This window comes from Paroedura picta, chromosome 13 (assembly GCF_049243985.1).
Source record: "Paroedura picta isolate Pp20150507F chromosome 13, Ppicta_v3.0, whole genome shotgun sequence".
Classification (NCBI taxonomy): domain Eukaryota; kingdom Metazoa; phylum Chordata; class Lepidosauria; order Squamata; family Gekkonidae; genus Paroedura; species Paroedura picta.
In genome coordinates, this window is record NC_135381.1 from 46796830 (window position 1) to 46813668 (window position 16839).

General features: G+C 50.5%; 1 protein-coding gene across 4 annotated transcripts in view; it reads left to right on the plus strand.

Annotated features, from left to right (window-relative positions):
- OPHN1 (oligophrenin 1) overlaps nt 1-16839 on the plus strand; it is a 107812-nt gene that overhangs the window by 69478 nt on the left and 21495 nt on the right. For all 4 annotated transcript variants that reach the window (XM_077308397.1, XM_077308396.1, XM_077308399.1 and 1 more), the window contains exons 15-17: nt 8224-8308; nt 11041-11099; nt 15036-15141. In XM_077308397.1, the coding sequence (XP_077164512.1) occupies nt 8224-8308; nt 11041-11099; nt 15036-15141 (250 nt within the window). The remainder of the gene's footprint in view (nt 1-8223; nt 8309-11040; nt 11100-15035; nt 15142-16839) is intronic.

The following is a 16839-nucleotide window of genomic DNA, read 5'->3' on the forward strand; positions in this document are numbered from 1 at the left end:
TGTTACTCCTTATCTAAGAAGACTGCAAGTAGCCCAAGGTCACCCAAGCTGGCTAGATGTGGAGAATTGGGGAATCAAACCCAGTTCTCCAGAGAAGCGTCATAGTATCATAGAGATGGAAGTCTCATGGCTTAAGTGCCACTCAGCACTTAACACCCACTCAGGCAGCTGTCCTGCCCCTGAGTGCCTTGTCCTCCAAGCAGCTTGCCTGTTTGCCCAGCGGCCAGACAACTGCCTTCTGTCCCACCCCCCAACTGCCCCCTCCTCCTCCCACTTCCCTCCGAGGCTCGGAGGCTGCAGATCCCTGCCGCGTGAGAGCTGCCCCTGCCAGTGAGTTTCCTAACAGCTGCCTGCAGCCTTTCCAGGTCATGGTGGGAGGGGGAGGCCACCTGCAGAGTTCTGCCACTCCATCCCCCTCATCTAGCGCTCGTTGTATTCCTGAATGCAACACGTTTGGCTTCTAATCTTAACAGAAGCCCGTAGTGCCGCAGGCACTGCGGACTAAATAAAACAGTAAGCCCTTGGAAGGCGGGCTGTGTCCGGGATGAGGAAGGGTGCCGATTGACCCCTTCCTCCGGACAGACTGTTGCGCCTGCCGATTGGTCCCTCCGATTCCCCGCTGGAGTAACTGTGAGCCGCGCGCGGCGCGGCTCACAGTTGCTCCTTGGCCGGCGGCCTGACGCCCCTGCGCGCAGCTGGCGGGGACTCCCGTGCCTAGCGACAACAGAGCTCCGAAAGACCCGCCCGCAATCGAAGATGGCCGCCGAGGACCCGCCGAGGATGCCCCGCCACCGCCACCCACCCTCGACGACGCCTCCTGTATAAGGTGCGCTTCCTTCCCATGCGCTGCCCTGTCCCTCCCTCTGCCCCCACATGCTAGCGCGCATTGTATTTGATTTACAATGGGCTCTTTTCCTAGTACTGCAATAAAAGAATAATTATTTTTTAAAAGAAAGAAAAAGATATAGCTGTCTCTTTCATTGAATTGCATAGAGCAGGGGTGGCCAAACTGCGGCTCTCCAGATGACTATGGAAGGGCAGGGGCTCATGGGAATTGTAGTCCATGGATATCTGGAGGGCCACAGTCTGGCCACCCCTGGCATAGAAGCTAATTCTTCAGCTTTCTTCACTTGGCACAATACATCATTATATTTCTATTGCAACTGTTGATCTAATGAAGAAGTCGCGATAATTAATATACTGTTTAAACCAACTGTACATGTTGCAGGGAGCTCAGTGTATCTTTGAGAATGTATTATGCCGAAACTACTGTTCATGATTTAGGTTGATTTTTTCCCTCTGCAAGTCAACCCACCTCATAGAATCATAGAGTTGGAAAGGGATCTCATGGGTCATCTAGTCCAACCCCTTGCACTATGCAGGACACTCACATCCCAATTGCTCATCTTCTATAACCTGCCCCACCCTTGAGCCTTCACAGAATCAGCCTCTCCGTCAGATGGCTCTCCAGCCTCTGCTTAAAAATCCCCAAAGATGGAGACCCCCCTCCCCCGAGGAAGCCTGTTCCACTGAGGAACCGCTCTAACTTTCAGGGACTTCTTCCGGATGTTTAGATGGAATTTCTTTTGAATTAATTTCATCCCATTCGTTCTGGTCCGTCCTTCCGGGGCAAGAGAGAACCATTCTGCTCCATCCTCCATATGGCAGCCTTTTGAAAACTTGAGATAGTGCTTCTTTGCCTCCATACATTTCTTTAGCATATGGACTGCTGGTTGCTCTCCTGTAGCTCACACTACATAAATTGGGGGATCAACTTGATGCAATTCCCCAACTACCGCTTTGAAATGGGGGATGTCGCTTGAGGTTAGGTTTGGGTGCTTCGGCACCCAAAGCGGTTGGGCTCTCCCTGCGCAGCCAGCCCCGTGCTGAAGGGGGGAGGTGCGGGAGTCAGTGCGCTGGCGGGTGCACACATGCAGGTGTAGAGCTCCGTGCCTGCGTGTATGCGCCCACTGGCGAGATGACGCCTGCACCCCTCCCCCCATGGCACAGCGCTGGCTGCATTGGGAGAGACCAGCTGCTTCGGGCGCCAAAGCACCCAACCCTACTTGAGGTTTGCTGGATGGACACAGGAGGTTGCCGACGTTGTGCAAAATGCCAAAATGATGCCGTCTTCATAAGGTAAGCCTTTCATTATATTTATCGGGTGCGGAATGGCCCTCAGTTCTGGAAATGAGGCTTGTCTTCGAACTGTGAAGGCCACAAGGCTAGAATTCACAGTGATCTTCGTAAATAGATGATAGTGTTAAAATAAGATCTAAGTTAAGAAGCAAAAGGTAAATCTTATAGAACGTGCCACCCTGTAGAAACAATATTAAACAGGAAGAGCCAGTTGGATGACAACCTGGATGGCATTAATTCTGGTTTCATCATCTATACGTGAGGCCAGAGTGGCAGAAACCCTGGGGGAGATAAAATGGTTGCCTTCACAGACCACTCCGGCCCCTTGGCCCTCAGCACAACCGGAGAAACTTCAGGCTTTTGACTCTTTAGGGCAGGGGTAGTCAAACTGCGGCCTTCCAGATGTCCATGGACCACAGTCCCCATGAGCCCCTGCCAGCATTCGCATTGGGAATTGTAGTCCATGGACATCTGGAGGGCTGCAGTTTGACTACCCCTTCTTTAGGTTTTGACTCTTTATGGTTGGAAGTATACCAATATAAGCTCATAAAGTTCTACAGAAAAGCTAAGAAAAATCCTGAAGCTCCGCTGAGGCCAGAGCTTTCAAATAAACAATAAAATAATCATATTTTCTTCTGCTTATGTGAAGCTCTGTCTAGTGCATTGTTTAGTGTGCCCCCTTGTTCAAGGAATGTTGGGTGATGTGACATTCCTTCTTCCTCTACTTTTTCCCTGTTCATTCGTTTAAACTGAGAGTGTGTAACTGGCTCATGGTCGCCAAACCAGTTTCACAACAGACTGATGGGTTGAAGCCCGGGTCTCCCAGAGTTCAGTCCGAGACGCCAACCAGTGCAGGTAGTGGAAAGGGCCTTCAGGGCCAACCTCTGGCTGTCCTGCAGGGCAGGGGTGGCCAAACTGGCTCTCCAGATGTTCCTGGACCACAAGTCCCATGAGGCCCTGCCTAATGGCTATGCTGGCAGGGGCTCCTGTGACACCTGGAGAGCCACAGGCTGGCCACTCCTGCTCTAGGATTTTCAGAGCAAGAGACATTTGGAGGTGATTTGCCATTGCCTCCCTCTGCCTGGTGAGGGACCTGGGGACTTGGTGACCTCTCATCCAAATATTACCCAGGACTGACCCTGCTTAGCTTCCAAGCTCTCCTCCTCCTGAGATCGGGCCATCCTGGTCCGGGCAGATGGACAGAGGTGCTTGCCCTTGCCTGCCTCTGCATCCTGACCCTGGACTTCCTTGGTGGTGTCCCCTCCAACTACTAACCACGGCCAACCCTACTTGGTTTCCAAGGCCTGGTAAGACTGGGCCTAGCCACTACACCAGGGGCTCATGGGAATTGTAGTCCATGGACATCTGGAGGGCCACAGTTTGACTACCCCTGGACTTTCTCCTGGCAGAAAGTGAGTGCATGTGGCTTGGCATGAAACAGGAGAGAGCAGGAGGGCCTTCCGCCTGAGGTTGCAAAGAAATAATGACTCTGTGATGGGAGTCCCATCTTGATTTTTGTAAAATAACCCGCCCTCCAAGAGGAGATCCTGTGTGCTTGCTAGACAACCACAGTAGTTGGGGGAGGAACAGGACCAAAGTCAGTCCAGTCCGAGATGCAAGCAAGGCCCAAACTGTGCCCGGTCCTGTCCGGGGCGTGGGAGGGGGGCTCCATGAGGTGCAAGCTCTGTGGGATGCCGGGCGTTCTGTTTTTAGACCATCTCCCTTGTTCCTGTTTCTCATTTAAAGCTGTGAGGGAGCTTGGTGCAGATCAGGGCCAGAGCGCAAAGCACAGAACCCCACAGCATTGACCAGTGGCTCCCTTCCCTGCCCACAGGAAAAGAGTAGCAGGAGCAGGAGCTACATCTGAATCACTGCACAGAGGAAAAGGAACCCACCCCCGCTGCAATCTGAATTCTTTGTCTAGCCAGACAGAGCCTTGAAAAATGGGCCTTAAGGAATATGCTGAACTGTAGAGCGTTCAAGGCATGCGATCACCGTGAAGTCCTGCAAGCCACACAGAAGACCGTGGGAAGTGGGGAGCTTGCAGGTCTGTAGTGTTGAGCCTGCACAGGGAGGGGAGTGAAGATGACAGCATGGAGGACACTGAATAGGAGTGTGAGGAACTTCACATTTTGGGCAAGGGGCTTGGGAAAATGACAGTTGGCTTGACAAGCGTATAAGTCTTCAGTAAGCCATTCACCACTGTCACGAATGTTGTGTGAGAAAGAACAGCTCTAGCCTAACCAGGGACAAATTCCAGGCTGAGGGGAAAGCTACAATTGACTGGATGATCTAGGGAGGCCGTGGGGAGTGAGAGGAAAAGAAATCTAGCTGGAGAAACTAAGTCAAGAAGGAATGTGGCAGAACTGGGGAAGGAAGAAATGGAAACGTTTTACATCACCGAGAACCTCAGAAGGATGAGCTATGATTTGTGTACAGACATGAAAGCTTAGATTCAGAATTAAACTCGGTCGGTCTTAAAGGTGCCACGACTGGACCCAAATTTTGTTCTGTTGCTTCAGACCAACATGGTGACCCACCTGGATCTATGGATATTTCAATAAGGGGAACAGAAAGCTCTGAATACAACTGCAGGTAAATGAGAGAAACAGTCAGAGAATAAAGAGAACAAGCAAGTTCACAAAACAAGCAAGAATAACACATTGTTAAAAATGAACTGTCTCAGAGCAGGAGGAGGGATACATTTGCAGGAAACAGAGAGAACACAGTTAAAAGTTTGGTCCCCAAGAATTGACAACACTTTGAGCAGAGTGGCATTGAGATGTGAGGAAAAAAGAAACCCTGAGAGGAACAAAAAATTGTAATTAAAAAAAATTGGGCAACAGTCATGCTTGTGTTATCAAGGCAGCAGCAACAGTGAACAGACCTGCAGAATCTTTTGGCTGGGGGCGTTAAGTAGGGAGAGGGGGCTGGAAGAGCGTCAGAGCAGCCATGCTGGGGCAGGGAGGAGAAAGGACAGATTGAGAAAGAAACCAGATGTAGTAGAGTGAAAGCAAGATGCTGAACGAATGGATGCTCGTTAAGCAGAAATCAGGATGCCAGCGATGGGAAGTTGCAGCAGCCTGGTGTTTGTGAAGTGCATAGCCAGATTTTGCGATATGCCATTTATTTGCTTGCAAAGGTGTGTACTTTAAAATGTGCAGAGCATTTCTAAATGCCAAACATGAGACATGTGCATGCAGGCGGTGCTGATTGGGTAATGACAAATACTCCAGGAATGAGGCTTTCCCATTGCCGCAGCCTGCCATGCGCAGGTCTGTTAGCTGAGCAGTATCTTCTGTCAAAACTCTTCACAGGTAATCCTGGGTTACCTGTTCTTTCTGCTATACTAGCACATAATGGAACAAAATGCATTCTAATGAGGAGAAGAGCCCTAACGAGTAGGACGGTGCGCTTCCCAGGGAGAGACCCAGCTTCAAATCCTTGCTTGGCCATGAAGCTCATGGGTGGCAGTGGGCCTGTCAGTCTCCCAGTCCAAACGACCTCACCTGGATGTTGCACAGATAAATTATGCACAAGGGATTTGATTCCTGGAGGTTCACTGTGGACACAAATGCAATAAAATAATCAGCATGAAAAAGGTGGGGAAATGTGTAAAATACTAAAAGAATTAACATGATATGGGTATGTGGCAAAGGTAGGGCCACACTGCACAGAAAGTATTACATAAGTACAAATAGCACAGAGGAGCATGTGAGTTCCTGGTCTCCCTCTTTGTGTAGAAATATATGAAAAACAGCAGGCCAGCCTTGCCTGATCGAAGCTAAGCAGCCTAGCCCTGCAAAAAGGATCTAGGAGTCTTAGTAGACCATACATTGAACAGGAGTCAGCAGTGCGACTCGGTGGCTAAAGAGGCAAATAGGATTTTGGGCTGTATCAAATGGAGTATCGTGACCAGGTCAAGGGAGGTGATGGTACCGCTTTACTCTGCTCTGGTTCGGCCTCACTTGGAGTCCTGTGTTCAGTTTTGGGAACCCCAGTTGAAGAGGGATGTTGACAAACTGGAACGTGTCTAGAGGAGAGCAACAAAGATGGTGAGGGGTTTGGAGACCAAGACATATGAAGAAAGGCTGGGGGAGCTTGGTCTGTTTCGCCTGGAGAGAAAACATCTAAGAGGGGATATGCTATCCATCATCAAGTTGTTTTCTATTGCCCCAGGGAGTCGGACTAGAACCATTAAAACAGGATAGCACAATTTACAACAGAACGAAACATGGTGGTACTAACACATGACACTCATCCCCCCAGTATACTTAATAGTGTGGGTTGCAGGATGTCACATTGGCCCAGAGTGCTATCTAACACTAGCAGAGGCATTAGCATGGGCCAGGACCAAAAAGGCCCTGGCCCTGGTTGAGGCCAGGCATGCTTCTCTAGGGCCAGGAATTACCTACACATCTGTACCCGCAGAATACAAAGCCTTATGGGGGGGGGCATAGGGCGACAGATGGTCCCTCAGTTATGTGGGTCCCAGACCATGAATGGCCTTGAAGGTCAAGACCAAAACCTTGAACCGGTTCCGGGCAGCAACTGGAAACCAATGCAGCAGCCTCAGCACAAGCTGGATATGGGCCCTCCAAGATGTACCAATGAGGACCCTAGCAGCTGCATTTTGTACCAACTGCAATTTCTGGGTCAGGGACAAGGGCAGGCCTGCATAAAGGCCCTAGCAGAGTACAATTGTTGTGGGAATGGCTATGGACTAGGGGCTCCCACAGTGGAAAAGGGTGTCACTCCGAGTGTCCTAAGAGAGAATACTGCCCTGATCTGTGGGCAGAAGCACCATGCAGTGTCCTTGGAAGCGTGGGGCCTGTAATTCATGCTACATGTGCTACTTGGATAAACCTGCCCTGGGGACTCCCAGGAGATTTAGTATGAGTTTTCAGACTTCCCTGCTCTCATTGATACCAAAGATCCTCCTCCTACTCCTCAGTGTTTTAAAACAGTGGTCCCCAACCCCCAGTCCGGGGACCGGTACTGGTCCATGAATCAGTCGGTACCGGTCCGTGGCTCCTCCTCGTCCTCCTCGGGGGCTGCTGCCTCGGGGGCTGCCCTGCTATTCTGCCGTTGGCTCACCTTTGGGGCTCTCCAGCAGCCGCCATGGCTGGGGCTCACCCTTGGCATGGCACTGCACAGCTGCTGCTGGCAAGAGCTCCCCAGCGGGCGGCGAGAAGTCAGGGGCACCAGTGGGAAAGCAAGTGGAGCAGGGGCTCAGGCAGCAGTGGCGACATCCCTTGGCAAAAGACTACACCCCCCCCCCCGCCGGTCCTCAGTACAATTGTCAAGTGTTGACCGGTCCCCGGTGATAAAAAAGTTGGGGACCACTGTTTTAAAATATGGGCAGTTCAGTCAGTAACCTTTTATTGGCATAAAATATGTATAAGACATATAAAAATAGGGTTTAAAATTTCAACAAAATAATAAATTAGGCCATGGGGTTACATAACCAAACAGATCTTAAAATGATTAAATAAACTATAAAAGATAAAATACAAGGTAGGCAGCATATTATAAAAGCATCTTAGTTAAAACTCTGGCAGCTAAAATGGTTACCTCTGGGTCTTTGTCAGAGAGCAGGAATTGCAAGGTCATAGATTTACTTACAGAAAATATGGGCAGTTGCATCCTCTGAAACAGAATGTTTTTTTTTTTCTTTTTAAGTGGCCAAAAATTCTGGCAGCAACACAAGATAGGGAAGGGACTGGAAAGATCTCCACTTTTGAATGGGCCGTGTTTTATAGTACAGTGCAGAATTGTCCCCACATGGAAGCTGACTCGGGCTCCCCCCCCCCTCCGTCAACTGCCCCTTCTTTTTAAATGATTGATAAAATCCCTTTCAAAGCCAGTGTCTGTTGTGGGGAGAGGAAGGGAAGGCCATTATAAGCCACTTCGAGTCTCCTTTGGGCAGTGAAAAGTGGGACATTAAAAACAGCTCTTCTTCACCTCTTCTGGCATTAGTTAGCACTGCCTGATATAATTTGCAATTTTGGCATGTTGTGTTCATGCATGTTAGGCAGGCCTGCTGGATGAGGCTTCCTGACTTGACTTACCTTCCTTCTCCAGATCCCAAATGCCCAGGGGACATGGACCTCCAGAGCAGCGACTGGGACATCAAGACCATTACCAGCTCTTTGAAGTTCTACCTCAGGTAGCTTTTAAGATCGGTTGCTGGCAAGGGCTGGCCAGAGCCCACCGCCCAAGTGGGCTGCACCTGCACCACTCCACCCCTGCAAGCCTCTGCCATTGTCTCTACTATCGCTGCTCATCTCTAGACTGTAAAGATCAGCTCTGCAGGCAAAAACTGAGGCTTTGGAGGCCGGACTGTGAGGCATTGTGACATTTTGAGGCCCCACCTCCTACCCTCAAGGAATTTTTCCAACCTGGGGTAGCCAACCTCCAGGTGGGGCCTGGAGGGCTCCTGGAATTACAGCTCATCTGCAGACTGTAATGATCAGTCCTTTGGAGGGTGGATAGGGCTGTTGTGTAAAAGAAACAAGTAGGCGTTGAGTTGGTCGGAAACTCCTCCCACAACCTCCACCGTGTTTTATATATGCTACAGATTACAGATGATCTTAAAGACTGAAATACCACCCAACCCGCACTCACAAAACCAGTTTCCAATCCAAGTTGCTAGATTCACAGTCTAGCATAATAGGCATTATAGGATCATTCCAGCTATACTCTTCACAGACAACTGGTTTTATTGTGCAAAAACTAGTAAGGCATTTCCTACTCATAAGAAGCACTAAAGATTTTGATTATGTTTGTGGCTGTGTGCTAAAACTAAAGTATATTCTGCAACTCATGTGCGTTATTCAACATAGAATTTGCAGTTTGATTATTTTACTCATGCATCTTCTTTTATGGAGGGTGGTGGTCAAGGAGTTGCATGTGGGGGGGAGGACTGGGTGTTCCCCTTGAAACTCTGCCTTTAGGTCGTGAGGCTTCCCCAAATGGCTTTGCAATAATGAGACCTAGAAGCTTGTCTTTCAGAAAGTGAAAGCTGCAACTGATAGGGCAGGGGTCCCCAACCCCCGGTCCCAGGCCGCAAAGGCCATCGTACCGGGCCGCCAGCAGCCACGCCTGTCTCCCCCCTTGCAGCGAGAGGGGGGGAAAGAGGCCGGTGCGGCAGCCGGCGCGGCAGCGACGCTAACACGCACGCGCGGAAGTGCCACGCATGCACGGTTGCGCCCCCTGGTGGCCAAAATGTGCATGCGCGGCAACTCTGCGCATGCGTGTATACGCCACCTGGTGGCCAAAACGTGCATGCGCAGCAATTGGGCATGCACGTTTATGAGCAACTGCGGCAGCCGGGCCGCTGGCCCTCCCCCACCCCTGGAGGCAGTCCCCGACCAGATGAAGGTTGGGGACCGCTGCGATAGGGAACAAACTGAGAGCCCAAGGCTGCAGCAGGCTCTCAGCTTTAGCGTCTCCATCTTCTGTTTATACCACACAAAAGGAGCCAGGTGTTCCCCCTTCCCATTCCCCCTACCAAAACCTCCCTTTTCAGCATGGTGTGGAATTGAGCAGTTACCTGGCCGCCTGTTGCCTGATGAAGCCAATGTTAAGTCTGCCTGGATTCACAGTCTCTCTCACATGCTTCGCCTCTGGTGACACGTTTGTGGGTGAAACAAGCTCTTGCAAATCAGCTGTGGCTAAATTTCTAGCAGTTGCAAGGAAAGAGTCCATATGGAGTTGACTTGCAATTGCAGGAGGAGCTATTAATGGAGTCTGACATCAGGTAGCCAGCTGTGCTTTAACAGCCGCATGGCCAGGAGGGGGCATTCAACAGGCGTGGCAAGAACTCATTCAGCAATGAGCAGCTCTACCTGTTGACTTTCTTCCTGCTGCACCCGCATGAAGTGCTGACACTGGTGCTCCTTCCAGAAGGCAATTGGCAAGGTTGTCTGATTTTTCAGCCCCTGGAGTAATGGAGCCAATCCTCTTCTCACCCCACTTGCGAATCTTAGAGCTGCTTTCCTTGGAAGGATCCCCTGGCGGTAACTGTGCACAAAGTCTCCTGCTTTGCAGTGACTGAGGATGGGCTGCTGGGGGACCAGATCTGGGTGAAGACGCTCCCTTTTGGAGCTGCCCTCCTCCCCTTTCCCCTTCTCTCTCTCCTCTGTGCACTTCTGGGCTGCTGTGAGGTTTGCAGCATGCCTGTCGAGATGGGCTGAAGGAAGACTAAAAGCTGAGACCAGAAGGGGTTGAGCAAAACCCACACAAGCCAAGGAAGTCCCCGAACTCTGCGGCTTCACGCAGCACCCACTTGGGCCTTCTTGGGAGCCGCTGTTTCGCCACTTCAAGCCAGTGTGTGTGCACTCTTGGCTTGTGTATTGCTTGTTTTGCGGGTGGCAGGTCCATGTGGCAACGTTTAGTGCAACAAAGTTCACAGCAGAGCTGCCGCATTTGCACCAAGCTCAGCATGTTTGCTGATGGTATCTGAGTTCCTCCTTCAGGCAGCCCGTCCCGCTTGGACTGTGGACACAACAGTCATTCTCTGATTGAGAAATGCCAGTCCGCTCTCTGTCTCTCTCTCGGATGGGGAGGAGCTGGGGTGAAGTGGTGCTATACTCATGTCGAAGTGGACCGAGGACCTCAAACACGAAGCATTTGAGTGCGTGGGCAGGTCATGGAGAGGGCTTGCTTTGAAACAAATCTGTGTGTTTCCCCCCTAAAGCTTCATTGGCAATTTTGATGGCTGTTAGAAAGTCTAGGGATGGGGTGCCAGATGGCGTTCTCAGCGGAATTAAAGCAATGGGGTTTATTATCTCCAGATTCTCCCATGCTAATTGAGAATAGAGACACAGCTGTGCCTTGCTGTCTCCTGATGAACTCTGCATTCTTTCTGTTCCCGCCCCCCCCCCGCCCCCTTTGCAGGAACCTCTCTGAACCTGTCATGACGTACAAGCTTCACAAAGAATTGGTCTCAGCTGCCAGTATGTGCCAGAGAGAAGTGGGGAATACTGGAGTGGTTTCCTGGAAATGTGTTCTTTTGCCTCTAGGGAGAAGAACAAGCCTTGGGATGCCGAATCTTTTCTGGAGATCGTTGGCTGGGGCAGTTGTAATACCGGCTGCTCGCAGACATCAGAGTCGCAAATCCTGTTGGTTCCCTTCTCCCTTTGTACACATGTGAGGGTTGGATCGAGCCGTCAGGCCTGAACACCGGTGCCAGGGCAGGAAGCTCTTTGCTTCCACTCCACAGAGTAGGATTCTTAACCACCGTGTAATGCCACTTGAGGATCCCAGTTTGTGGGGAGTCCCCCAGTTGCCTGCCTTCAGCTGTCGCAGCAGATGGGACCGGCTTCAGAGCTTCCCTAACCAGGTGGCTTCAGCGACATGTTCCGTGTTCACAGGGGTGTCACAGCGCAGCACCAAGCTGTGTGCATGCTCATCATGGATGCACCTCGCTAGGTTCATGGTGCCCCCTTCCCCGTGGTTGCAGTTTAGGTTTTTATTGCTGATGTTAAGTGAAGGTTATCTCCTTGTAACCTTGTGTCCAGGATGTGAAATGGCACCCCCAAAATAACAGGAGCTGAATTAAGTCGGCTTGTTTATCTGCAGCTTATGGGGGAGGGGTGTTAGCTCCAGGGAGGGCGGGGCACACGGGGAGGCGGGTGTTTCCAGTGTGCTTGCCCTCACCAGAGAGGCTCTCGTGGTCTGCAGCACCAAGTCAGACCACTACGAGAGGATGGGATGGGCCGTGACGGAAGCAGTTCCTGCATGAGTCGCATTCTCCGCTCTTGGAGCTGGGGAGCCCTTTGGAGCCCCACCTCCTGACGTGCCCATATTTGGACAGTGACCCCCTCCCTTGCCAAGCACCGAGTAATCCAGATGCACCAGGACTCCCACAGGCAGCCAGTGCCTCGGGTGTCCCAGGAGGACGGTGCTCCTGCCTTGCGCTCCAGCTGCTGACTGAGCCAAGGGAAGCAGGAGACACCTGTAAGGTATAAGGTGCGCAAGGAGGTGCCTGTCTCTTCTGTTCTGCTGCAGGGAAGAAAAGGATGAGTATCTTTTTGAATGCTCTTCCAGTCATAATTCAGCACCAAGGGTCTGCTCGTTAATAGACAGATGAATTGGCCAGTGCAGAGTTCAAGCGGCCCACTTAATTAAAGGCATTTCAGCTGACTGCCCCGATGACTGGTGTGCTGATGGGAGGGGACCGGATCCTCATGTCATAACCACTACCCAGCCGCCTTGCCTGCCTTTCAGCTGCCTTCAGTGAACTTCCCAGCTTCCCCCAGCTTCGGAATAGCTTTTAGGCAGCCGCTCTTGATCGGCATTTCTTGGCTGCTCCAACTCCCGCCTACAAACTCCTTTCCCCGTAACTGATTGCTGGAAATCATCCCCACTGGATATTTGCTGGATGCCCTGGAGCCAGCAGGAAACACAGAGCTATTCCAAGAAGCCTAAAATAAATAGCCTGTGAGGCCCCAGTTACTTGTCTCTGCCTAGGGATGGCCCTGCAGAAAAGAAATCATCAGAAAGGCTGAGAGTGACCTAAGATTGGCCAGGGAAGCCCATTGTAACAGGAAAAGATTTTTTCAGTTACGTGAAGAGCAAAAAGTAAAGTAAAGGAGGCAATAGGCCCACTGTTGGGTGCAGATGGACAAACTCTAACGGAGGATGCAGAGAGAGCAGAAAGGCTTAGTGCCTATTTTACATCTGTTTTTTCCCACAGGTCAAAGCGTTTAGGCACATCTAGAGATGGCAGTAGCCAAAGAATAGTGTCTGGGTGGCACGTTGACATGGACAGAGAGGTTTTTGAGAAGCATTTAGCTGCATTGGATGAGTTCAAATCCCCTGGGCCAGATGAAATGCACCCAAGAGTGCTCAAAGAACTTTCTGGACAACATGCAGAACCCTTGTCCATCATCTTTGGGACCTCTTTAAGGACTGGAGATGTCCCGGTGGACTGAAAGAGAGCAAATGTTATTCCGATCTTCAAAAAAGGGAGGAAGGATGACCCGGGAAACTACAGACCAGTGAGTCTGACCTCTGTTGTGGGGAAGATCATGGAGCAGATATTAAAGGGAGTGATCTGTAAACATCTGGAGGACAATTTGGTGATCCAAGGAAGATCCAATGGATCCATTGTGATCCAATGGATTTGTCTCCAACAGGTCCTGTCAGACCAACCTGGTTTCCTTTTTTGACCAAGTAACAGGTTTGCTGGATCGTGGAAATTCGGTTGACATCATTTACTTGGATTTTAGTAAAGCTTTTGATAAGGTTCCCCATGATGTTCTGATGGATAAATTGAAGGACTGCAATCTGGATTTTCAGATAGTTAAGTGGATAGGGAATTGGTTAGAGAACCGCACTCAAAGTGTTGTTGTCAATGGTGTTTCATCAGACTGGAGGGAAGTGTGTAGCGGGGTACCTCAGGGCTCGGTGCTCGGTCCGGTACTTTCTAACATATTTATTAATTATCTAGATGAGGGGGTGGAGGGACTACTCATCAAGTTTACACATGACACCAGATTGGGAGGACTGGCAAATACCCCAGAAGGTAGAGACAGAGTTCAATGAGATCTGAACACAATGGAAAATGGACAAATGAGAACAAGATGCAGTTTAATAAAGATAAGTGTAAAGTTCTGCATCTGGGTCAGAAAAAAGAAAAGCATGCCTACTGGATGGGGGATACGCTTCTAGGTAACACTGTGTGTGAACAAGACCTTGGGGTACTTGTGGATTGTAAACTAAACATGAGCAGGCAGTGTGATGCAGCGGTAAAAAAGGCAAATGCCATTTTGGGCTGTATCAACAGGGGCATCTCATCAAAATCACAAGATGTCATAGTCCCATTGTATACAGCACTGGTCAGACCACACCTGGAGTACTGTGTGCAGTTCTGGAGGCCGCATTTCAAGAAGGACATAGGTAAAATTGAAAGGGTACAGAGGAGAGCGACGAGGATGATCTGGGCCAAGGGACCAAGCCCTATGAAGATAGGTTGAGGGACTTGGGAATGTTCAGCCTGGAGAAAAGGAGGTTGAGAGGGGACATGATAGCCTTCTTTAAGTATTTGAAAGGTTGTCACTTGGAGGAGGGCAGGATGCTGTTTCCGTTGGCTGCAGAGGAAAGGACACGCAGTAATGGGTTTAAACTTCAAGTACAACGATATAGGCTAGATATCAGGAAAAAGTTTTTCACAGTCAGAGTAGTTCAGCAGTGGAATAGGCTGCCTAAGGAGGTGGTGAGCTCCCCCTCACTGGCAGTCTTCAAGCAAAGGTTGGATACACACTTTTCTTGGATGCTTTAGGATGCTTAGGGCTGATCCTGCGTTGAGCAGGGGGTTGGACTAGATGGCCTGTATGGCCCCTTCCAGCCCTATGATTCTGTGATTCTGAAATGTGGCCCACACCGAGAGAGTCATTGCCATGGCGTAGCAAAAGGCTGTCCCTATTGTGCCCAGGAAGCCCAAATGCAGAGGTTCTCCCCCCCCCCCCCGCATTGCCTTGTGTGGTATTGTAGCAGCTTGGCTGATCCAGATTTGGTATGAAAAGGCTCTAGGACGCTTTGACAGAGGGATGGCCACAAAATTTCAAACTCATTCGTTTGTGTACTTCCCAAAGGATTTGTCCAAAGGAACTTTATATTAGGGAGTGGGGAGGCTTTGGTTGCTTTCCCCACCCTGGACCTATGAAGTCAATTTGAGATGGCTTAAACAAAACCCCATCCACGGTATGCTTCTCACTGTAATTCTTTGTAATTATTTTTGGCAATTCATTGTATACAGTTCAGAAACTGCCTTTCGGCTTGTAATTCGCCAAATTATGTGGGATGCCTCCCCCTATTCAGATTTCAGCCGAAATCTCTGCTAACCTCCGGCGTGTTGGTCTCAGGCCAAAACCTCTTTCTTCCTGCAGAATCGGAGATTCTGGACTACAGGCTGGGAGCCATTCATGCTCTGGTCTATAAACTCCCTGACATAAACCGAGAGATGCTAGAACTCCTCATCAGGCATCTAGTTCAGTAAGTTGGCGTTTATTCCAAAAATGGGGCTCACGGTGTGGGGGGGGGGCAGGCATGCAGGTGCTGCAGAGACCGTGTGTGTATGTTTTATAATTTTATTGCTGGCACTTGTTCTTTGTACCACATAGACCCCCATGGTTTGAACACCCTATTTACAATGGGTGCCGGGAGGAGGAGGGGGTCTGTTGGCAAACTGCTAATCCTCCGTTGTTGAGCTGACCAGATGCTGGGGAGCAGGAGAGGCCAACAGGAAGGAGGCGTGGCTTCCTAATTAGCAGCAAAGGCCAGGTGGTGGCAGTGGTGTGCTGGGAGAGGGAGAGGAAGCTTTCCTGGGGGTCAGGGCAGGAGGGCAGCATAGGGCCTGGCAGAGACTCAAAGGCCACGATTGCCTGGATGAAGAAGAAAGAGGGCAGGTTTCTAGAGCCTGCTTTCTGTACCCAAAGGGGTCTCAACATGGCTTTAAATTGCCTTGGATTGATTGATTTCTTAGATTTTCGTGCCACCCTACCACCTGTCTCAGGGCAGTTTACATAAAATGTTACTGTAGTTACATCCTAGGTATATAACACAGTCATAACAACCACAATTCCAACAGTGGTTCTGCGGTTAACAGGATGTCCATGGCTTTGATTAACAATATTAGAACAGAAATGGCAACTTTAACAGAACCCTTCAGGGAGGTCAAACCGGTTCAGGTCATGGAGGGGGGAACCAGTGGTTGATGGTTAAGTCGGTCGGCCTCAAGCAAATGCCTGGCGGAGGAGCTCCCTTTTGCAGGCCCTGCGGAACTGTGGGAGTTCAGGCAGGGCCCTGATCTCCTCGGGGAGCTCCTTCCACCAGGTGGGGCCAGGATGGAGAAGGCTCTGGCCCTGGTTGAGGACCGACGTGCTTCTCTGGGGCCAGGGGGCAGAGCGTAAGGGCCTCTTGGGGATATAGGCAGGGAGGTACGCTGGGCCCAGACTGCGTATGGCCTTGAAGGTAAATAGAAGAACCTTAAGCCTGATCCGAATTCAGTTGGGAGCCAGCTGAGTTGTTGAAGTATGGGCTGGATGTGGGATATCTCCGCGGGGTATTGGTGAGGATCCTGGCCACAGTATTCTGAACCAGTTGTAGTTTCCGGATTGAGGATAAGGGCAGGCCTGCGTAGAGTGAATTGCAGAAGTCCAGTCTAGAGGTGACCGTCGCATGGATCACTGTGGCTAGAACTATTTGCCTTCACAGAGGTGCACAGGAAGGAAGTGTGGGAGGAATGGAGCAGAGACTCTTGCAGAGATGCTGTGGCTAACCTCCTTTGTGCTTGGATTTGTTGATTACTTTATCCTTCTCATGGTATACATCTTGGGGATTGCCATGAGAGCCAGGATGGTGTAGTGGTTAAGAGTGATGACTGCTACTCTGGGGAGCTGGGTTTGATTCCCTGCTCCTCCATATGCAGCCACCGGGGCACCCTGGGGCCTGTCACAGCCCTGATAGTGCTGTTCTCACAGAGCAGTCCTTTCAGAGCTCTTTCAGCCCCACCTACCTCACAAGGAGAGGAAGAGAAGGCAATTGTAAGCTGCTTTGAGACTCCTTTGGGCAGTGAAAAGCGTGGTATAAGACCACCTTCTAGCCTGGAGAGCTTTCCTGAGGAATAGCTCCTGGCCCAAGGTACCTTGTTCTCTCCCCTTGCAGGTGAAGGCCTCGAGCTCAGCTGATCCC